Here is a 23,409-nt window from a genome sequence, read left to right as displayed (position 1 = left end):
GTAGTTAGGTACGAATTTTATTAACAAAAGCTCAAAAACTATATTTCTAACAAAAGAATAAATTACATTAACAAAATGTGGACATTTTAAATAATTTGCAACTTTTAACAATGTATAAACTGTTGAATTAACATTGAAATACTATATTTGGGACAAAAATGCCCTCTAACTCTCTATGGCCTCCACATCTTCCCTTATAGCCAACCTATCGTCCCAAATCAATATTAATTATGAACGTGATAACAAGTATTTAATTTGGTTTTAACATTATTCCAAAAAATCAATTTTGAAAAGTTTTACCTATGAGTTTAAGCTACAATTACATATTTTTGGTAATTCAGCAGTTTATACAATAAAAAACGAAATATGTACCTGAAAGAGAGACAAGAAAATAAATGAAATTTGCAAGAAAATACAATAAAAAGTTCAAGACATTTCTACATTAATTCTGTTTTTCTGATTTACATTTATGAAATGATGCTTATTTAAAATTAATTACTGAATGTAGGTTACAAATGTTCATTCTGAGCTTTCTGATCTTATCTACTAATGATATTGTTACTTACCAGTTCATTGACATAAATCCTTCTTGTAGCACCACACTGCCTCTGTGGGGGATTTGTAAGCTTGCTTTAGGACTTTCCATACTGCTATTTACTGAAGTGAGAGGATTGAAACAACCAATGCTCTGTAACACATAGCATCCAGAGTGTTTGTAATGTTCCTGTAAAATGAAATCTTATGAATGAGTATTCAGATATAATTAATACAGCCTCTCTAAACATGGACAGTACAAGTAATGTCGAAAACTTTTCTATGCTTACTGTTTTAATAAGTTACTTTTTCTATTCCTCAAAGCTTTTCAATACGAATAAATGCTAAAATAGCTAAAATGATCAATTTGTTTATGGATATCTTTTATTAACATTGTTAAAATTTAAAATCAGCACTCCTCATTTATTGGGTAGGCTAAAGTCCCTGTAAAGCTTTTAAGATGGGTTGCAAGAGTTTAGGCTTGAGAATTTTAAAGCGATGTACAATAAGGATCATGTTTTACAACAATTACTAATATCATCAATGATTGAACTGGTTTGATTTTCAATATACTTGATAAGTGATTTTGTCTTGTCTTTAGTCAAAATGTAATAATTATTTTTTAATGATTGTTGACACTTACCTTTATGATACCACCTTGTCTGTTTCCAGTGGATAAAATGAATTTTCTTGATTCAATCGGCTATGACAATGTTCTGTAATGAAAGTAAATTGCTAAAAGAGCTCCAAGACATATGATTCCAGAATTTGTGCACTCAGCAATACCTGAAAATAAGGTAAGGAACTATTTATTTTTCCATACACTAGTTGAAACAAAATTATTTCTAAAATTTGCTTTAATTGTATCTATTTTTAATAAGCAACACAGAAGGAAAAACGATAAAGGAAAGAACCATATTGGCTTTATACTTTATATCAATAATGATGAATTAGGTACCAAATTACAAGTCTTATCGTTATTGTGTTGTGACTTGGAGTTGAAATTATGTCGTATTATGATTAATAAATAAAGCTTTTAGACTACAACTACAATCTTTAAACTATTTTTATGCTATTTACTACATATTATTAGCACAAACCACATAAACGAATAATTAATTTAATCTAACCTGCCATGTCATTTTCATGTTGTATATTATCTATTTGAATCACCATAGACAAGATTATAGATACTTGATTCATAGATACGGATTTACTTTATGGATATGCAACATAGAATTTAGACAAGATTATAGATACTTGATTCATAGATACGGATTTACTTTATGGATATGCAACATAGAATTGTGAATTCTATTATTTTATTAAACCCATAGACTTTATACCTTCAAACATAGCCTTAAAGTCTGAAGTTAAACATAACCCTACTTTTAGATAAGTCATCATCGGATGATCTCCGTTAAAGCCAAGCCCTTTCTTAATTGATTGTAGGTAGTATCTCAAATAAAACACCATATTCGTGTTGACTGACCATAGTCCGCGAAAAAATGACTGAACAGCACCGATTTGGTAACATTTCAACTCCTATAACCTGTCATGCTTGGAATAAAAATAGGACAAGTAAGTTACATTTTATTGTACTTTTATCGAATCTTTAGTTATTTGCTCTAATTTTAAGAAATTGCCCTCTCCCCTAACAACCATGAAGTACATATTTATGAAAAAATTGGTAATGAATGGAAACTTCAAGATGTTCTAAGTCAACACGATTTACGAGTTATGGGGATTGACTGGGGCCCAAATACTAATCGTATTGTAACATGTGCCATTGATCGTAATGCTTACGTGTGGACTCAAAGTGATGACGGTAAATGGAAACCTACCCTTGTTCTACTAAGAATTAATCGTGCAGCAACATGTGTAAAATGGTCTCCCGAAGAGAATAAATTTGCTGTAGGATGCGGGGCACGACTTATATCTGTTTGCTATTTCGAATCATCGAATGATTGGTGGGTGTCTAAGCATATAAAAAAGCCTATTCGTTCAACAGTTACTTCATTAGACTGGCATCCAAATAACATATTATTGGTAGCTGGATCAGCTGATTTTAAAGTTCGAGTATATTCAGCTTACATGAAAGACATCGAGAAAATGCCGGAACCAACTCCATGGGGTGCAAAAATGTCTCTCGGGCAATTATTGGCCGAATTTATTAACTCTCCTTCAGGTGGGGGTTGGATTCACAGTGTAAGCTTTTCCCCCAGCGGTAATAAAATTTGCTGGGTGGCTCATGATTCCAGTATTAATGTGGCCGATGCAGCACGAGGAAATGTAGTGTTTAAACTAAAGACTGACCAGTTACCGTTTTTGAGCTGTATTTGGGTTACTGAACGATCGATTGTAGCTGGAGGATACAGTTGTGTTCCTCTTTTATATTCCCTGGGTTCAAACGGTCAGCTTGGATTCGTAGCCAAACTGGACAATTCACAAAAGAAAGAAGTAAGTGGTTTTTCTGCTATGAAAAAGTTCCAATCCTTGGATAAACAGGCGAGAATTCATGTTGATAACGGTTTGGATTCAATACATCAAAAAGCTATAACAACTATCCGTTTATATTCCGGAACTAACGCGGACGCTACCAAGATAAGCACTTCCGGATTGGACGATCATTTGGTCGTTTGGGATCTTATGTCCCTTGAAACTGCTATTCAGGGACTTAAAATTGTTTAATTGTCTCTTAAATTTTTAATTAATTTTACCCATCAAGTTTTAGATGTAAGAAGTAACTACTTATTGCATTTATTACAAGACTTTAAATAATGTGACGTACCCTTTTGAAACAATAAAGTTACAAAAATGATAGTCATTTTTGTTGTTTCATTCATATTATACAATCGAAATTATATTTTTCTGAATATACAAAAAAATAATTTTATGAATTCTTTTATCTAACATTATTAACATAATACATAAATGCAGTTAAACAATTTTTAAAGATACAACAATAAAAATAAAAAGAGAAAAAAAGTAGTGTGCAATAACAGCATACAGTGTAAACGTTTCACTATCCCTAATTTACAATAAGCTAAAAAATTATTACATTAAAAATAATTGGAAGGCGAAAACACATTTTTCGCCCTCCGAAAAAATGTTTTAAACGGTGGGATTGTTGGGCATGGGTTTTGCAAACTTATTACTACAATATTTAATATGCTCTGCATATGTTATATAAAGCTGAAGCTTATTAAATAATAACACTAATGAAAAAGGAAGCAATTTTAGCAATTAAAATAAAAAAAATACACAAACAGGCAATACAATCGTGATTTTTCTGTTGAATCACCGTTTAAACTCGTAAAACAAAATATCTCTTATCACTGTAGCGGTAAAGCTTTAATAAAACATTTAAGTTTTAAGATTGAATCGTAATTCAAATGTATATTTGGTGCAATTAGTATAAATAGCAGAGATACTTATAACCATAAAAACATATTTATAATATATGATTCTCTCTTCGTCAACTTTTATATATAAAATTTTGTCGCTGTAATTTTTGTTCAATAATACTAATAAAAGTAAAAGTGCAGAAAAGTTTCCTAAGTAAACACCTAGGTACTAACTTACGAAAAGAAAACCTAAAATAAAAATAGGAATTATACCAACCTTTAAATCTTCATTAATACTGTTCCTTCTTGTTAAGAGAGTGGTAATATCCGGCGAGAATTTCCCATGCCTTCGGCACCATAAATCCATCGGGAGGAAACTGTCCATTGCGTGCTAGCGTACGCATTCGGGTACCGGAAATAAAATCGAAATCGTCGGTACGTGAAGGATCGAAGAACGACATTCCTTTGATTTTTTTGTCGTAAGCTGCAACGCGAAATGGAATAATCTCGAGAGTGGCTAGACCGGGTGCCATTTTAAGAACGCGAGCTCCATGTGTGACGTCGTACATGTTACCGTCAGGAGAGCCGTCTTTGCCAAGTGGATGGGGCACTCCAGCTGGATCGCGTCCCACAATGTAAAAATCTGCGCCTGCTATCATTCGCGCTTTCGCATGCCATTGAACTTCCGTGGGACCGGCATACATCATTGGGCTAGGAAAGATGGCCAGCACCGTCGAATTTACATCCAAAACGCCCTCATCCATTACGGCTTGGTGTTGACGAATGCGAATAGGTAAAGGTACATCGTCGTCTTTTGTCCAGCCACCTATTGTGGAAAATATGAAAAATAAGAAATCATGACTACAAGTCACGTTTTGAAAGACATAAATTTATAAAAAGAAGCCAGATTTCTTTTTTCTAATCAATTGCATTAGTAGTGAAGAAGAGAACTTGGCTCCCCTTTTTCCTACATTTATGTTTTGGTGAAATTAATTTAAGTCTTAAAATTACCCAACGGATGTAAGAGAAGCACCGGTCTTTTGTAGCCCCTTTCCTGTAGTTGTTTCTTGGTATCTGTCATCAATAAAGCATGTCCATTGTGAATAGGATTTCGTAATTGAAATGCAAACACAGCATCGGCCTCCATTTGCTTGAATTTAGCTCGAAGTTCGTTGGGTGTGTATCGGTATTGATCAAGTCCGTCGCCCCATCTTACTCTTTCTAACACGTTAAGATCTCCGCCTACTAACCAATTTCCTGATTCCAAAATCATTTTAACGTACGGATGATTTTTGTTTGTAGTACCGAATTGACGAGCAGCTCTTTCTTCTTTCCTATGATAATAAAACTCAGGTTTTCGTAGAATGGCGTAACACTTGCCATTATAATAAAGAGCGACTGAGGAACAGCCGTCGAGACGTTGTTTATCGTAGTCTGAGGCCGTTAGTACTATTGGAATGCTCTGATTGATACAACCTCCATTTAAAAGACAGTTAAAATGCTGGGTTTGTAAGAATTGGTCTTCGCGCATGAATCCTCTCAGAGGTGTAGCCCAGCCTTCACTTAGTACCTGCAACCATTGCAGTTCCAGTAAACTTAAGTTTAGTCCAGGAAGTGTAGCTGCTTCAGCCCTCATATTATCTATCATATCGTTGGGTACAAAAAGCTCTTTAACCGTTTCTTCTGCTCTGATGTCAATCGAAATAATTCCGTTTTCTTGCAACATTTCCACCACTTGCATCATGCTCTCTTCAACTGTAGAATCGACGGTTTTTATTACCAAATCTGGATTTTCTGGTTTCTCATAGGGTTGGTCGACGCCTGTGAATCCTTTAATAAGTCCTTTTCGGGCCTTTTGGTATAAGCCCTTCGTGTCTCGTGATTCACACACGCTTATAGGAGTGTCCACAAAAACTTCAAAAAATGGAAGATTGTTTTCACGATGTATTTGTCTGGCTACTTCACGGTCTTCTGCAAAAGGTGATACAAAACTGCAAAGACACACTTGACCAGCATCTGCAAAGAGCTTTGCAACTTCAGCTACACGCCTTATGTTTTCTTCTCTGTCTTTTTTTGCAAATCCCAGGTCCTTGTTTAATCCTGTTCTCATGTTATCTCCATCTAGACCATATGCAGGTATTCCCAAAGAAACTAAATATGCTTCCAGTTCGAAAGCAATGGACGTCTTACCTGCTCCAGAGAGACCAGTAAACCACACAGTGCAGCCATGAAACTTTCTAAGTGGGCCTAAGATTTGAGCCCTTTTAGCCCTGGACACATGATGTTTTTGTTCAACAACATTTGTAGCTACTTGCATGCAAGTTTTTTGCTTCTTATAGATATCACTCGTCATAGACATTGCGAAGAAGCTGATGAGGTACGACGTACGACTACGTGGTTATTTTCTTTTCGTTTTCTCTTTTAGTATCAAAATGTGGGTCACACTACTTTTACTTGATGTTTATTATGGTAAGCACTTCCTGAAACCATGCATTAATTAAACATTACATAAGAAATACTCAGAAAGCACGACAACAGTAAATTTGTAATTTTGCAGAAACTAAACTATTCAAAAATTAATGAAATTATTCATTACTATAGCTTCATTGAAGAACATTATTATTTCAAAATATCGAGGATGACACTTGCACAATTGACATTGAAATGAAGCATTATTAAATACTTCATCGTTCTTGAGCTATTTATTAATTAAATATGTACTCATTATCGAAAACAAACAACTTTAAATTGAAACCGAATACAGACTTCATCTTTCATGTGACATTTCGGCCATTACTTGACAGTGCACTTGAACTTCTGTGACCATAGAATTCTGTGGCATTGTACGTATTTGACCTACAAGCGACTTATCGCCTTAAGAACAAAACAACACAATTCATAGATACGGCATTTAAAAAATACCGCCGAAAAATAAGAATTAAGTATAGGCTTTTTATTAATATTTTAAAGTTTATGTTGTTTTATATATACTTATAAAGGTATTCTGATGCGCTTCTTTATATTTGTATGGAACTATTAACGGAAATAATTAAAACTTTTGTTTGATTATATTTATTATAAGATATTCTTTAATTAAATATGATCAACTTACGTTTACTGATTTAATGAAACATGTTGATAAATACATCTATTTTGAATTAATCTGGTTGAAAGGTGCGCACTTACTGATTTTCAATTTAATTAATTTGTGTTTACGAACATTTCACGGTTTCTCCCCCTCATTCCTCATATGACCTTGTAAAAACTACCACTTTTTGTTAACACTTTGCAGTTCTTTGTTCAAATTCAGACGCGAGTAATTGTAAAAATGAGAATTTGTTTCATTTAATCGAACGACAANATTAGTTTGTGTTTACGAACATTTCACGGTTTCTCCCCCTCATTCCTCATATGACCTTGTAAAAACTACCACTTTTTGTTAACACTTTGCAGTTCTTTGTTCAAATTCAGACGCGAGTAATTGTAAAAATGAGAATTTGTTTCATTTAATCGAACGACAAACTTCCTTGAGCGTTACAAATGTTGTTTAAAAAACCGATTCAGAAATAATTGTATCTAATCGGTTATTATCAAACAATATATTCAGAAATTACACGTGTTTGAGCCTTAACCAATACATATATCAATGTAATATAATAATTGTAAGATAAAAAAAATTGTGTAAATACTTATGGGCATTTTTTTTAAGTTTTTAAGATTACTTTTTTTTGCGGTTGTTTTGGAAGAAAAGTACAATTGTATAATTTAAAAGATTAGGGATATCAGCCTTTGAAACACCGTCTGCTATTAACTGTAATAAAATCCTAATTGCGCTAAAAGCTGTACAGAGTGGATCAATTTAGATGCCTATTTACGGGGACCGTGCGGGTTAAATACAGGAATTGGAGTTAATTTTATACATGGGGTTACCGCTTAATTTTTTGAGTTCTATTAATTGGCGTTAACAAATTCTATAAATTACAAATCATGTCATTTTGTTTCCTTAATAGGACATCTACCATAAATTGGTTCTCCCTGTATGTAACCTACCTACGAATAGTTTTATCGTAAAACGCTACTAATTCGACATGGCACGGCATTTGATACGGTTTATTTACCGGCGTAAACTTGAGTGGTACGTTTTTTCATGTTACTTTTATATTTCGGATGACGTTATGTAATTTATTATTGTATGTACACGTTCCTTCTCTACCAATTTTTCTAGCTTGGGGCTTACTAGGTAACAAGTTAAAAGCAATCGAATTGATTTTTGGAATGTATAATTATGTTCTCGACAATTTGTCGTATAATATTAATAATAGCGCATAAGTAACGATAATAAAGTTTCCTATAAAAAATTAATTAAATAAAAAAGAGCAGCGGTCGCAAAGTTTGTAAAAATGAACACTTTTAAATATACAATGATATAAAATAAAATAACACGTTAAGTCTAATAAAACTATGTATATAGTAACGTAGAATAGCCTTTTTTTGTTATTATTATATCACACATACATTTTCCTATTTGTTATATATTATTAGTTAGGTTTTAGTGTGGGATACTGACCTCGTAAATTTCCGGAACATTTATTCACCGAATAATTAAATAAATTAAGTGTTTGATCACTCATTAATATTTTCAACTGTGGCCCTTTCCTCTAAAAAATTATTTTCAGACTCGTTTCCATTAAAAACGTCCGGTTCTTCAAAGGACGATGAAGACGAGTCTAAAATTGTAAAATGTTTTCGTAAATTTTTATTTAGAAAGTAAATTTTGTCTAAACTGAACATAAAATATTGCTTCAGCCCTCATATNNTAGAAAGTAAATTTTGTCTAAACTGAACATAAAATATTAAAGTTAAATTAAATAATAATTAAAATAAATTAAATTAAATTAACAAAGAACTAGGCAAGTGGTTACATATTCTTACTTTTATTTGTTTTAAGTTTTGACCAGACTTTTTGACTCATAAACGAAAATAGGCAAAAGTGATTTTATGACATTTATGTATATATTTTGAAAAATAAATTATCTTATCTGAGTCACGCGAACTTTGGTTATCCTCATTTATTTTTATTTATTTACTTAATAACCATATGGATTATTGTGGTAAACAAACAAAATTATTACTAACAACAAATAAACGAAATAATTTACCTTCAAGGTCCCCTTTGAAATACTCTAACTGATTTTGATCTTCATTGCTATCCCTTTCATCCATATATTTCATATATTCCTCGGAATTTATTAGCTGGTACCAGCTAATCATGCAAACAACAGCAATAAAAAATAAATTGGAAGTTATTCCTATAAGAAGGTATAATTAATGGGAAGTATTAAGGAGGTACTTATTTGTTTATTTAGTTTACCAATGGCAGCAGACAGTATCGGAAAATGAAACATTACATATCGAAGGCCCGAAAAATTAGCGTGTATGCAGAACTTGGCAGAATACATTTCAATGTGTTTCGTTTGTATTTCAACATAAATATCAGTCACTGGTTGATTCTAAAGACGAAAGAATGGAGAGAATTGTAAACAAGTAAAAAGATATTTTGTTTTCATTAAATTTAAATATGCTTGATTGAGATAATTTACAATAGCATGATTTAAGAAAAAAGAAAGAATAAGTAAATATCTCAAAAGTTAATCAAAATAGAATTTCTATAGAATTCCTTTTGCTTAATTGTTTTTACCTCATGTTCTTCATAATCAGAAAACAATTCCACTTGGATGTTTTGCTTTTCTTCTGCCCCTCCAAAAATATAAAGAGGGCTGAATACAGCTTTATATAAAAAGTCTATAAAATTACTTCGGTAGTGCATCATAGTTGACCTACAAGTGCTCGCGACAAGCAACCCATTCCTTTCTCTAAAATCAGCACATACCATGAACATTCCTAAAAAACAATTATTCTTTTAATAAATTCCATATTAGATGAGATAACCTTTATTATCTCTCATTATATTTATCTGATACTTGAACTTTGTTCTTTGCACAATTACTTTAAAGGTCAAGACACAAACCTAATTCTTTATTTGCTGGTGACTCTGGTAATTCTAACTCTAAATGAATCCTATAAAGTTGCCCTAGCATCAGCAACTGCTGGCGTTTGGTGAGTTCGACATGAGCTGAAGGGAAGCTACATATGCCTTTGTCTTCACAGGGCCTAAGATTAGCAGTAATATTAATAAGAATGTTAGATTATATAAAAACTATTTACTGACTTGAACTGAAGATGTACTGGTTTCTCATGGGACACTTTAGGAACATAAGCATAGTAAAATGCTAAATACATAAGTATAGAAAGCCACACCAAAACTGAAGTAGAGAGGGCAACAACTGTTCCTCTAAATAAGACGTCCCTTAAATTACTGAAGCCTTGTTTCGTCCTTTTCTTGTAGGAATTTACAATTTCATACACAAACTTTACTAGAGGCAATTTGAACTTCTGCCTGTAATATTCTTTGGGGCCCAGCTCAAAGAACGTTTTTAAATTAGTATAAATCTGTAACATCTCGTCACTTTTTATTTCTACATGTTTTACTTAATTTAAAATAATTTATTGCGTCTTATAACTAACCATATTTTGGAGGTTAAAGAATAAAAATGACAACTGTCATCCAAATGCGCATGTCTGAACCATAGACAATTCATATAATATACCATAAATATAATATTAAGGTACGTTCACATAATCTACTCCAAAAATTTAATATAGTGAATATCTTTTAGGCAAACTTAAAAATTACCATCCTATTATCGACATTCTTTATTAATAACTTCATACAAAATAATTTTGTAAATAAAACAAGAAAGTAGATATATCCAGCCAGTTGGACGAATTCTCTTCATTTTTTCCCTACACATACAGTTATATATGTACATAAAGCTTTCGCTATTAAAACATTTTTTTTACACATTTTAGCAAAACAATAAAAAACTATATTATATGTACGGTACATGTGTGGTTGTGTTATGTATCTGGAAAAACACATTCATTTGGTTAAGAATGTTCTAATCAATGTAAGAACAGTGAAGACTTTTTTTATTACGTAATGAAAGCTATACAATTCTATCAAGTTAATTATTACAGTAAATAATCTTCATTATAAAGTATATATTTGTTACAAAACGTTTACATTAATTGTCGCCAGCGGTTCTTACATTGAACGAATTTTATTTTATAAATATCTTTGAATGATGTACAGTTCATTTCAAAAATAATGAAACTCCTCACTTGAGGATTCAGTGTTCTCGCTTTTTATATTATTCACGGCATATTTGGTGGGTAGGTTTTAAAATTACTTACATTGAGCTAAAACTTCAGTTCTTTCTTTTAACATTCCTTTATTATCATTATAATGATAACGAATAAATAAAGGTAGAGTGAAGCCGTGTTTCGTTTGGCATTCGACGAGGGCAAGTTTACGCTATAACCGCTTGCATAAGTCAGGTTTACGATAAAAACCCCTTCGCCCAACCCGTTGACTGACCTCACAATAAACGAATATTCGCCCACATCCTTAGTAGTCACTTTCATTAAATACAAAGAAGCTTGATGGCAGTTCGGAGTTGATGTGTTCTGGAAAAGGAAACAAAAACTATAAACAAAATACCCTTTGCAATAATAGCCAACATTTGTCTGCATGGGACTGCTCAATTTGTGAAACACACTGTACATTAATTAAGAGTTTTCACGAAGAAAAGATACAAATAAGTTTAAATTGGTACCTAACTGATTTAATTGGAAAATAAACAGTTTATATATTTATTTCAATTTCTTATTTTGTATTAAAATAACAGTTTGAAGCAAAAATATATTAAATAAAACAACAAGTTTACTTTAGATGTAAAGTTAGAGATGTTAATTAGATTACTCTTAGATGAGTATTTTTACGTAACTTTAACCAGAAGATTGACGATACGAAGTACACACCAGATACCAGCGCGGGTGACTAACTCATAAACCTATTATCTATGCTCATAAACACCGCTCTTCATTGTTATAAAGATGTTTTAGAGCGTTTCAGACATCTCATTGGTTGTACCACTGCGCGCCAATTGAACGACCAATCAGAAATTAGGTCAAATTTTCAAGTTCATTCACCCACTGGCGCCAGGCGCCACTTAGTATCATAACAAAACTTTTAAATGGTATAATTTAGGTATTTATTAATCGATTTTGATGCGGTTTCCACCAATGTTTAGCGAATTTAATAGTGGATACTTACGGAGACTACACTTTTGCAAAAATGTTCTACTTTTATGACGATATATTCGTATGCACATGTATGTATAATTTTTATAATGAATGCGTGTTGTTAAATAAACTGCGAGTTTATTTAAAAAAATTTGGTGCATTATTCACGGAGATGGATGATGCAATAGCAACGGATTCTGGAGTTCGGATAAGACACACTGATTAATGCGTTTACCTTGTTTGCCCCTGGGAAGGTATGGGATTGTGCCGGGGCGACTCTCTCGAGTCCTACCTACACAATTCATGTTGCAAAATACTTCAAGTAGTGTTCAATTTACATCCGCGACAATACAATTTACAATTCGTGTACATCACTTAAATAAACATGCGCTAAATTCATCTTTGCAATCCATTATATCGCGCTACTTCCGCGACAACACTTGAAAATAATCACGACATGAGAATTGTGAATCGTACAAATTATACAATTACAATGATATTCAAGCTAAATTTTGTTATGTTAAGTTCCTTCCCTGAAATCTCAAAGTTTATGAATAGGTACAAAATTCAAGTAAAATTTACCCGAAAGGGCAAAAACTAAATAGCTCAATTTTAGTGTTCTTAATTGCCGTACATTTAACGTTTAAAAAGTAAGCTCGGGGCCGTTATTTTAACAATTGTTGTCATTTGATCTCGGAAAAGACACAAAATTAATTTGCAAGATTTTCTCTAAAGGAAAATTAATGACGACAAGTGCGAAATTGTGCCAGATTATCGGGGCAAATTTCAAGGTTTTCGTATAAGCAAAGTCAATGGCTTTTATCATCTGCATTATAAATGGGGTGGCAATCTGTGTGTTGAACGACGTTGTCAATGACAGGGTAATTCATAATTAATTATCTCTTTTACGGTGGCGCGGGAGCTTGGGGGCGAAACCATTTCTAGAGTAATGAAAACGAAGAAGACTGAGGAACGATGTAACATTCTAATGTAACACTGTTAATGAATTTATTAAAATTGTTTTTTCTAACTACCCTTATCATAAAAGAGTTGTGAGTTTTTAAGATTCGTTTAATAAGAACGTCTTCTTTCTTTTTTTTTTCGGGCGCTATTTCCTATTTTCAAAAAGGCAAATTGTGATTTAAATAATCCTGTTTTTGGTAGTAAATGATTAAATTTTAGGTTTCATACCGTTATGCTGTGAGCAATTGCTTTTTGATCTGACTCTCCAGGTTTGTATACTCTGTCGTTGGTGATCCACATCGCCTTCGTATATGAGGGGTTGGCGCAAAAATCCGTCGTAAGTTTTAACGGTTGCCCATAAATTGCCGTGATGCTTCTATTACTAGGGAAAACTATAGGCCGACCTGAAATAAAAAATAATCACTTTCATAGTTTCAGTTTCGAGGTGGACAAAATCGATTCTATACTAGAAAGAATGTAGAAATTAGAAATGAGGGTTTCCGGTGGAACTTCTTATGAATAAATAGTAGGAATACTGTATTTTACAGTATTGGTATTAATCATTTTTTTTATCAATATTTTGTATCTTTAATCCTTAGTGTATAGCAGTATTAGCATCTAGCAAGGATGATCTAGAGATAGCTTTAAATAAAATGGAAGCGGTATTGACAGATCAGTACTGTATGAAAATAAATAAAAGTAAAACTAAAATACTGGTATGCAAGGGAAGAAAAAGTAGGGAAAGGGCGAATATAAGGATAGGAGTGGCTGATTTTAGATATCTAGGAAGTCAGATAAGTCAGTACGGAAGGAGTAGTAGGGATATAAAGCAGAAGATAGCGCAGGGTCGTGTCGCCTTTAATAAAAAGAAGTCACTTCTATGCTCGCGAACGGTTAATTTAGAAATTCGAAAAAGGTTGTTAAAGGTGTATGTTTGCAGCACGGCATTGTACGGGTGCGAAAAGAAAAGGTTAGAAGCGTTCGAAATATGGTGTTATAGGCGGATGATGAGGATATCGTGGGTAGAAAAGGTTAGAACTGAAGAGGTATTGGAGAGAATAGGAGAATAGAGGACTCTATGGAAGTCAATAAAAAATAGGCGAGATAGGTTGGTAGGACACCTTCTTAGGCATGAAGGTCTAGTCAGAGACATATTAGAGGCAGAAACAGGAGTTAGGAGGGGTAGAGGTAGACCTAGATTAGATTACTGTTAGCAAATAGTTAAGGATGTGGGTTGTTCTAGTTTTAGGGAAATGCGAAGTTTAGCTGAGGATAGGAAAGAGTGGAGGTACGTATCCAACCAGTCTTAGGACTGACGACCTTATGATGATGATGATGAATCTTTAGTGGTTCAACGCGGCAGTTAAAATTTAACGTTGTACCTAGTTCACATAGTGGGATCAAAATTTACAGGTAAAATTGTTTATTTTTTTAATGTAACTGCATGAGATATTCATCGTTTATTATTTTCCACTGCAACGAGCGACAGAATTCATCTTGTCACTATGCCACCGCAAGTCTTGAGCAAATTAAAACACTTGCTCAGTTGTTAATTATTACGTGGCATTGAAGACGCTCGAGATGAGCTTCCCACACCACCAGTGCAATATCAATGATCGATCGAAGCAATGATTTGTCTTGGTTCATGTAGTTGTGTCGACCTGCGAGTACGCATTGACTTGCGAATACGTAACGATACCTAAGCTTATCGCATTTTGCTGCCTCTTGGTTTGTGTTTTGTTTAAAAATTTAAGGGAGTGTTCATTTGCTCTCATTGGAAAGATGCCACTGGTAGTACTTAATTCTTGCCAGGGATCATTTTCTACATTCTACACACGAAAATTGACCCTCACCCTCATTCACCTTAACAAATTTTATTGACGTTGGTGACCTAACAAAAGTGTGCTGTAGATGCACTGGTCGCGTTTAAAATATTTAATTAAAACTGATGAACAGATCTAATCATTCGCGTTTTGTCCTATGTTAATGCAATTGTAAAATAAAATAACCTTCTATTTTTTAATTAAAGGACTGTCAGTTGCAGCAGCCTCCGGATATTGCCTGACACATATATACTACAACACAAATACGCAGCCCTGCACGTATACGAATACAGTGGCGCTTTGAGTAAACCATTATCTTTTCCTTCCGGATTTTCTTCCTCTTTTCATTTTCTGTTTTCAATATCGCCTTTTTATCCGTTCATATTTTATTTATTTTCCTAGATATGAAGAAGATATTCGAGCCAAGTTGGGACGAAATTGCACAATGTTTTAGCGTTAATTAAAAAAAAAAATATCTGTACGTATGATCGCAAACAAAGTTTAAAATGAATATTTTTATAACCGGGACATTGGGGTATACGGTGACAATACAGGGAGATTTTAAACGACTGCTAATCACAAGAAATTGTTTGTACCGGGGTGGTGTTGCATTTATGGCATAATATTTGCTAGGGGTGTCCCTGAAAGTGTGACTTAAAGTGACGTATTTTATAGATGACTCCTTAATACTCAACTAAATAAAATTTTGTGGGCATATTCAAACGAAAGATAGGGCAACTTTAGGGATTGATATACGCGGGCAAATTATTAGTATGCTAGAAGGAGGAATTATATTATTATAAAAATGTTGGTTTGTAAGGGAAGAAAAAGTAAAGGGAGAGTGAATATAACGATAGAGGACAAAAAATTAGAAGAAGTGGCTGATTTTCGGTATCTTGAAGTCGACTAACACAGGATGGAAAGAGCAGTGGAGATATAAAACAGAGGACAGCGGTGGATAGAATCGCATTTAACAGAAGATGTCGCTTCTATGCTCGTTAATTTAAAAATTCGAAAAAAAAAAATGTAAAGAGTATATCTGGAGCACAGCTCCATAGGGATGCGGAACGTGGACGGTTGGCGCAAGGGAAAGGAAAATGTTAGAAGCGTTCGAAATGTGGTATTTTAGATGAATAATGACGATACCGTGGATAGAGAAGGATAGAAATGAGATGGTATTAAAAAAAGTAGAAGAACAGAGATGAAAGTCAATAAGAAATAGGCGAGATAGGTTGGTAAGACACTTTTTCATGCATGAAGGACTAGTTAGAGACATATTAGAAGCAAAAACAGTGAAGCTACTTGTCCAACCAGTCTCAGGCCCGATGATCCTATAATAATCAAATGTTAACTTTATAAATTTTCTTTTAACAAAAGCATCGCTTTTCGGTCTGGAATTTTGTTGCGAAAACGTATATTGATTAGAAATTTTCGCGTTTTTAACTGTTCGTCTCTTCCGGATGTCACGCCTGTGAGTATCCATTAAATTAGCGAGTGAGTCCCTTGCATATATCACAGTCTTTTCGGTTAAAAGCATTGCCGACAGCAGTTTGACAAGTGTATTAAGGCCTGTCCTTTAGCAGCCCCTTTGTGCACTCTACCGTAACACTATTCAGAACAACACCAAATGGCAGCCGCTCTCTGCTGTCTTCTATCCACTCTTTTGGGAAATCCACCCGTCACTTTACCAGAGTGCCCTGTATCAAGCAACAAGATATTTTACCTTCGATTTTCCCAACATTTATTTTCAACAAGAAATATGTGAATACTGGCGAAATTTTACCTCTTTAAATACTATAGTGAAATTTTAATCTGAAAATTCATTTTTGATCTTTTTACCCACTACACGCTACATCAAATTAATGAGGGAAAAATTGTTGTTGTTGTCACACCCACAACATTAGTTCGACGGATCGTTAACCTTGTAGGTCGGTTGGTCGTGGTTGCTGTTGTCACCTCTCGTAGTTTAGTGGTCAGAACGTTGGTGCGTAAAGCCAAAGGTCCCGAGTTCGATTCCCGGCGGGGGTGTGACAACAGCAACAATTTTTCCCTCATTAATTTGAGGTAGCGTGTAGTGGGTAAAAAATACAAAAATGAATTTTCAGATTAATATTTCATATTAAACTAACTCACTTGTAAAAGTTGTCTAAATTGTAAATACGTAAATTGTTTGTACGTTACTTTCAAATTTAAAAACAAACTGGTAACGTCGAGAAAGCACAAAGTTCAAAACATATTCCATGTCTAGGTACAATCAGTTGTTGTTTTTGTGATAAGTTGAAACTTCTTGAAGTAGCATTTAAAATATGCATTGCTATTAAACGTAAGCGAAGAAATTCCGAAAAACAATCGGTCGAATGTCAAAATTTCTTCGAAAAATATGAACTTGATAAAGGAAAATTGGTTTCAGAAGAACCCGCTGTCCATTAATATTTATGAAAGGATTCTGAAACTCCTCATATCCACAAAAACTCTAAGGAAATCTCCCAGGAAACAATTGTCCTAGCTCAACGCATCGCATTTTTTTTAATTCGGTTTTGGGCCACTAATTTGAAATGGAAGTCGTTTTGATGTCACACAAAATAACAATAGTTATAATATGAAATTCATTTCTGAATTTTCACCCACTACACACTACCTCAAATTAATAAAGGAAAAAATGTTGCTGTTGTCAGTCACACCCCGGCCGGGAATCGAACCCGGGATAGTTTTAGAATAGAAAAGAAATAATTTATTTGCAATTTATCGTCAAGTTCTTTTAGCGAATGTTGAACTAAATCTTTGGAGTTTTTCTATCTACGAACTCGCAATATATAAATTATGTTGCGGCCCACTACATTATTAGACAAACTTTTTAAGTTGGTACATATTCAAAAAGTATTTGGGATATATTACAAAAGTAGGCAAAAAAAAGATCCGATTTAAGAATTTTCTCTATAGCGTAGTTATTTATAAACAAATTGTCAAATTAATTGATTAATTAAAATTAAAGGTATTTAAATAGCTTTCCCTAGTATTTTTTTTGACAATTTTATTTTTATCAATCTATCATTAGTCTAATGTGTTAAGGACATTTTCCATAATATTATAATCTACCATATTATCATATTACCTATTCTATCTATTTAAAATACTTCTAAAGCAATTATATTATGTTTTCAACTACTTTTTTTGGTATTTATACAAGTTTGTGATTAGATAATGTTCATGGCACTTTACTGCTGCCCTAAACCGTACCTCTCGAGTATAAATTGCTTGCATTGTGAGAAAGAAACGAAGTTTTCTATTTGAAATTCTCAATTTCGAACCTTGATAGAAAATTTGGAAATAGAAAGAGCCAACCAACTCCTTGTTAAAAACTTTAAAGCATTAGTTTTGGTTTTCATTAATTGAAATATTGAAAATACGAAGACGTACAAAAATTATAAATTATTATCGGCATGGATTAATAAATAATTGAAATTTTGAATGGTTATTAACGTTAGAATTCAAATTTTTGTTCGTGAATTGAATTAAAACCTGTTGACAAGCGATCCTAATTACCACACAATAAAATTAAACTAACGGGACCCTGATTAGCTAATTTTTGAAGATTTTCCGTTATGTAGCCCGGAAAAGACTTATTGTTCCAAAAGTGTTTACCCGTGGAGTGTAATAAGACGATGTTTAAGTTTGAAATTGAATTGGGAAAGCAAAGGGACCCTTTTGAAAAGCGCTTACTCGCCTCAAATGCCTTCTAACCCGTTGAATGAGAAGCTGTTAACATTTTAACTACAAAGCCGTAGCAGCTGCCTCTGCATTTCGGATTCTATTTAGAATACCACACCGTATTACTAAACCGTTATCAGAGAGTAGACAGTTGAACGGTGTCCAAAAATAATTATCCCCAAAGACGAGATTTTTAGGCTGAATTATAAAAATACCAAGGGAAAAATTGTTTTTTTATAAAAATAAAATCTGTGATAAATTCATAAATTGTTAATCTACATAAAAGACTCATCTTGAAAGGACCTAGCTTGTTATTTTCATTTTCAAAGCATTCTAATGGATTTTTTCACTTCGTCTCCACATTTTTCTTTGCTCCATTTTCTATATTCACCCTCGATTTTCTTTATTTATTATTCTTGAAGTCACACCCGCGAAGGTAATAAAGTCCAAACGAACTCAGGACTTGCTTTTGAATGAAACATTTTTTTTGTAATTTCCCAAGAAAATTAGGTTCCTCAGGAATGTAATTATCCTATTAAACAGACTTTTCTCTGAAAATTCACCATTAATATTAATGGTTTTCTACCTTCTGTAGTAAAATTCCTTTCGGTTGTTATTAAATAAAATTCCGCCCCCAGAACTTATTTCTAAATTGAATTTCCCTTTTTCTTTTACTTTCTAGTTCTTTAGTTTTAATTGCCCTCTAAATAAAATTGAAATAAATCCTTCTTAGGATCAATCTAATTTAAAATAGGCTGTTGTGCTACAGAAGCAGGAAGTAAGTTTTGAATACCTAATATTCAATTTGTATCAAACAATAACTTAATGTAATGCTGCAAAAAGCGCTATTTTCTTATTTTATATACGTTTTTATGTAAACTACGTATTGGAATTTACTCATTGTCAGGTTTACAAACGAATATTGCGTCATCCTTCTGCTTCCCGCAATTCTTCGTTTCATAACAATTTCAAACATTTTTTGTTGATTTGTGCTCAACCTTCAAATAAAATAACTTTCCAACTGTATATACACCTACTCGCTTTTCGTTTTAAACAATTTCGTGAAAAGAGGAAGTTAAATTGTTAAAACGACAAAAAATCGTGTTAGGTAATTACAACAAACGGCTAGAAATGTTTTTAATACTTTCACAAATCAACTCAGGAAGTAATTCCAAAACGTATTGCCAAACGTTAAAAGACCATTTTAAGTAATTGGAAGTACGTATGTGTATAAATGTTATTGGAAATGTGTGTAATCCGTCATTGTATAGAATTCCTAGGAAATGTGAATAATTCCTAAAATCGCCCGCAAATGTGTAAAATAAATTATATTAGACACATTTCCTAAATAACAATCGGAAATGTATTACATTCAACATGTCAATGGGTACGCGTTTTATTAATTTTATTCACAGAAAGCATTAGTTTTATGCATTTCCTAGTACAATGTCGGAATTTCATACATTTCCTAGGAATTGTTTACAATTCCTAGATTTCTTACATTTCCGGTAGTTATAGTTAAGGCAAACAAACTCATATTCGCATTTATAATACCAGTTAGGATAAATCATGTTCTACCACCCCCTTCCCTTTTTATTCTGTTACATGAAAACTAGAAGAGATAAACTTTGTTCAATGAATTCAAAGGGCAATGGTGGACGAAAGCAACTGTAAAAGTTCCAATAATAGTGCCAAGTTACACATCGCGGAAAAGTTGCTTCTTGCTCGTTATTATAGGGTCCAGTTTCGAACAATGGGGCGGTTATAAAACTAAATGGCTTGTGCAAACATCAGAGAACAAACGACTTCTTGAACTAAAGACCTAGATCAGCCCTTTTTTTGTTTAGACGTTATGGATTATCTTCTTCTTGGCATGCGATTCTGTGCTCGTCTAACGAGTAACAATAAGAAAATAAATAAATTTTCAACATCATTCAAAACGAACTTCATGTAGCAGTTGAAGGGGAAAGAAACGATGTGTAAATCACTTCAAAACGATCATTTTAAGGAAACAATAGACAAGGGAATTATACAAACAACTGAATCACAATTGCTCCTAGTTTTCATGAACAAATCAAGTGTGAGTTGGAATATTGTCAAATAACTTTAAGGATGCTGGAAATTGATAGTCTATTTGCTGCAAGAACAGATAAAATAAGGTCTTTAGCACAAAATTCAATGGTATAAAAAAACAACGGGAAATAATTTTTCACAAAAATTCTTTTCTAAAAATAGAAAGAAGTTACTACATATCCCGTTTCATTTTGGATTAGAAGGAACTAGTTAAAAGAAGGAAGTTTTAGTGTCGATAAATTTGGACACTTATCCTTTATGCTTGACTTCATTATACATAAATTTCTTAAAATTTGCAAACGAAACGTATACGCGACAACAATAATGCGATAGATAAGAATGATGTTCGTCGATTAGTTATCTTCCCCCAGAAAACGTAATTTGGTGCTAATAATGTCTGAGTTGGCTGCTAATCGAGCAAAACGTATAACGCACCATTTTATCAACGACATTTTGCTCGAAAACTTGAATGCAAAAGATACTGACTGCTCTCTCTCCTTTGGAACGATTCTCTGACTGCGCTCTACTTAATATTGTCCCCAAGGAATGAAAGAAGAACGCCGTGCCGGGAGAATAAACGAACAGACTGTAGAAAAACATTTGCCAAGGGAAATTCTGTTTCCGTTTCAGTCTGTGTTATTTTTTTTTCGAACAAACAACTTGAATCGTTTTGATTTAAGTATTACGTCTAGGTTTCTAACAAAAATTTCTAACTATTAGACACCTGATATTCGCGAACTTTAGTTGAAATCTAGGAATGAATATAGTTTACATTTTCTAAATTGGGCTAATTTATTGTAAGCTAGTTAATTTCTGAAGACGATAGCTTAAACAGGGATGGAACATACCAGGACTTCTTTCTAACATGACGCATGTAGAAATAGCTAAAACGTTTTTAACAGATTTCAAGCTTTTATGATATTTGGTCGTTTGAATTTCGTGACGCTTTCGGTCGAAATACCTACGGGTTGGTTTATCAGAAAATTCTGAAAGTAGTCATCGTGTTCAAGGGTTTGATTTGATTCCTTGTCGGCTTGGAGTGGATAATGAAATTATTTTTCGTGAATGGTAGTAACGACTGATTGATATTCGGTATTGAAAGGGCCCGGAATGAATGCGACAGTTAAAGGGGAGTTTGGATTGGATCGCAAATGAACCAGATACAAAGAGAAAAGCGGCATCGAGCAGACAGCAGAGATGTGTCGACATATAGTATATATGGTGATACAAACACAAGATATAATATGCGTTGGTGCAGAGGTCCTATTGCTTCTGAAACAGTAAATTATCGAATGCAATATGTGAATGTTGCCTCCGACTCCTGTGTGTGTTTTCTGCACTCCGATCGGCATTACTAATCTTACCCATCTCCATATTTGCGGAATCGATAGTGTATTACCGGATTTCCAGAAAGCAACATGAGCATCACGAGCTTTCGGTAAGTAATCCTGGGGGTCGCGAGTCGATATGGGATTTCTGTTGCTGTTACTGAGGCTGCCTCTCTACTCTGCGATCCCCGGGGGATCGAATGTATCTAGAATTGATCTACCGACGTATTCTGTTTCTCCTTTTTGTTTTGTGCGTGATATATATGTACCTCTTGTCCTACTTAAAGGTTTGGATTCCGCCGTGCTCTTTGACTTTTCGGTAGTCTATCATCAGATCGTCGAAGATGGAGACAACAATAAGGGACGACCAATCATTTGCTAGTTAAACTGTAGACACTTTTACACTACCGCCTTAAATTTGTGAAACAATACACTCATAAACCTAAGTCAGACGTGTTTTTTTTTTAGTAAATCAAATATGTAATTTTTTAAATTTAAATTTGTACGAAAAGAAATGTAAAATAATAATACGAATGCCTAGTAAAAATAAAAAACTGTTTGATTATTTTTGGAATAATTAAATGTCAGTTGCAAGTGTGTTGTAACTCGGTCGATTCCGTCGATATATTTGAAGGGAATGAATAATGTCCATCTTTGTACGATATATTGTGTATGTTTGTACGTTATACAACGTCCAATCCACACCAGAATTATGTCAAACTGTACAAATATTTGCTCTTATGAATACACGCTGTGCACACAAACACAATACACAAATCTGGAATTCGATCAACTAAAATTAATACCACTTACAAGTTGACCCACATATCAGATTTCTAGAATTTCATTTTAAAACACCATTTACATACGACAGTGTGTAATGCGTAAACTACGGGTTGTACCAATTCTAATCCTGATTGTTCTCTGAAGCTGTCCATACTCTTAAACAGGACATATGTTCCTGTCTCCTAGGAACAACTCTATAACTTCTATAGAAAGGATATTTCTTCAATAATAATTGGTGAGAAAGGAAAAGCGAGATGCCTTTGGAGCTATTAATATTTTATAATAATTGACGAATTTGTTTATTATGCGAGTTTATGTTGTTGTTATTGTTGGAAATGTGAGGCCTTTAGAATTGTAAGGCGGATGGTGCACCTTGGCGGGTTGTAAAGCCTGTAAAACAGTCACTGCACATCTAGCTAGATATTCAATGTGCACTTACGTGTCGGTTAAGCTGTTATAGACACATGGGTATCCATCATCACCATAAGGTCGTCAGTCCTAAGACTGGTTGGACACGTACCTCCACTCTTTCCTATCCTGAGCTAAACTTCGCATTTCCCTAAAACTAGAACAGCCCACATCCTTAACTATTTGCGAACAGTAATCTAATCTAGGTCTACCTCTACCCCTCCTAACTCCTGT

General features: G+C 33.6%; 4 protein-coding genes and 1 long non-coding RNA gene across 13 annotated transcripts in view; 1 reads left to right on the top strand and 4 right to left on the bottom strand.

Moving 5' to 3' along the window:
- Positions 1-329: 329 nt before the first annotated feature.
- LOC108744271 lies at positions 330-1,753 on the bottom strand. Of its 6 annotated transcripts, XR_001938944.1 has the most exons (4): positions 1,665-1,753; positions 1,178-1,320; positions 567-724; positions 330-372 (listed from the first exon to the last, which is right to left on the bottom strand). It is a non-coding gene; the product is annotated as an uncharacterized LOC108744271 (long non-coding RNA). The 6 variants fall into 6 exon arrangements; XR_001938948.1 differs by lacking the exon at positions 330-372 and having other exon boundaries at positions 625-724; positions 1,635-1,670; XR_001938949.1 differs by lacking the exons at positions 330-372; positions 1,665-1,753 and adding an exon at positions 1,615-1,652 and having other exon boundaries at positions 625-724.
- A 129-nt stretch (positions 1,754-1,882) lies between these two features.
- Positions 1,883-3,361, top strand: LOC108744270 (actin-related protein 2/3 complex subunit 1A). Its single transcript, XM_018479964.2, has 2 exons — positions 1,883-2,115; positions 2,174-3,361. Exons 1-2 carry the CDS (start codon positions 2,043-2,045, stop codon positions 3,223-3,225), a joined length of 1,125 nt encoding a protein of 374 aa, XP_018335466.1. The 5' UTR covers positions 1,883-2,042; the 3' UTR covers positions 3,226-3,361.
- Positions 3,362-3,422: 61 nt separating this feature from the next.
- Positions 3,423-7,226, bottom strand: LOC108744269 (bifunctional 3'-phosphoadenosine 5'-phosphosulfate synthase). 4 transcript variants are annotated; one of them, XM_018479959.2, is made up of 3 exons: positions 6,994-7,226; positions 4,893-6,361; positions 3,423-4,707 (listed from the first exon to the last, which is right to left on the bottom strand). In XM_018479959.2, exons 2-3 carry the CDS (start codon positions 6,238-6,240, stop codon positions 4,172-4,174), a joined length of 1,884 nt encoding a protein of 627 aa, XP_018335461.1. In that variant the 5' UTR covers positions 6,241-6,361; positions 6,994-7,226; the 3' UTR covers positions 3,423-4,171. The 4 variants fall into 4 exon arrangements, with proteins under 4 accessions (XP_018335461.1, XP_018335462.1, XP_018335465.1 ...); XM_018479960.2 differs by having other exon boundaries at positions 7,068-7,226; XM_018479963.2 differs by lacking the exon at positions 6,994-7,226 and adding an exon at positions 6,648-6,763.
- A 918-nt stretch (positions 7,227-8,144) lies between these two features.
- LOC108744173 (seipin) lies at positions 8,145-10,504 on the bottom strand. Its single transcript, XM_018479801.2, has 6 exons — positions 10,111-10,504; positions 9,910-10,052; positions 9,580-9,782; positions 9,253-9,391; positions 9,041-9,190; positions 8,145-8,608 (listed from the first exon to the last, which is right to left on the bottom strand). Exons 1-6 carry the CDS (start codon positions 10,398-10,400, stop codon positions 8,505-8,507), a joined length of 1,029 nt encoding a protein of 342 aa, XP_018335303.2. The 5' UTR covers positions 10,401-10,504; the 3' UTR covers positions 8,145-8,504.
- Positions 10,505-10,640: 136 nt separating this feature from the next.
- LOC108744257 (MAM domain-containing glycosylphosphatidylinositol anchor protein 1) overlaps positions 10,641-23,409 on the bottom strand; it is a 214,076-nt gene continuing 201,307 nt past the window's right edge. Inside the window, exons 9-10 of the mRNA XM_025976780.1 lie at positions 13,278-13,453; positions 10,641-11,468 (exon numbers count right to left, since the gene is read on the bottom strand). Coding sequence (XP_025832565.1) covers positions 11,223-11,468; positions 13,278-13,453 — 422 coding nt within the window. The 3' untranslated portion in view covers positions 10,641-11,222. The remainder of the gene's footprint in view (positions 11,469-13,277; positions 13,454-23,409) is intronic.

This window comes from Agrilus planipennis, unplaced genomic scaffold, assembly GCF_000699045.2.
Source record: "Agrilus planipennis isolate EAB-ADULT unplaced genomic scaffold, Apla_2.0 scaffold13, whole genome shotgun sequence".
Taxonomy (NCBI): domain Eukaryota; kingdom Metazoa; phylum Arthropoda; class Insecta; order Coleoptera; family Buprestidae; genus Agrilus; species Agrilus planipennis.
This window is presented reverse-complemented; position numbering and strand designations above follow the sequence as displayed.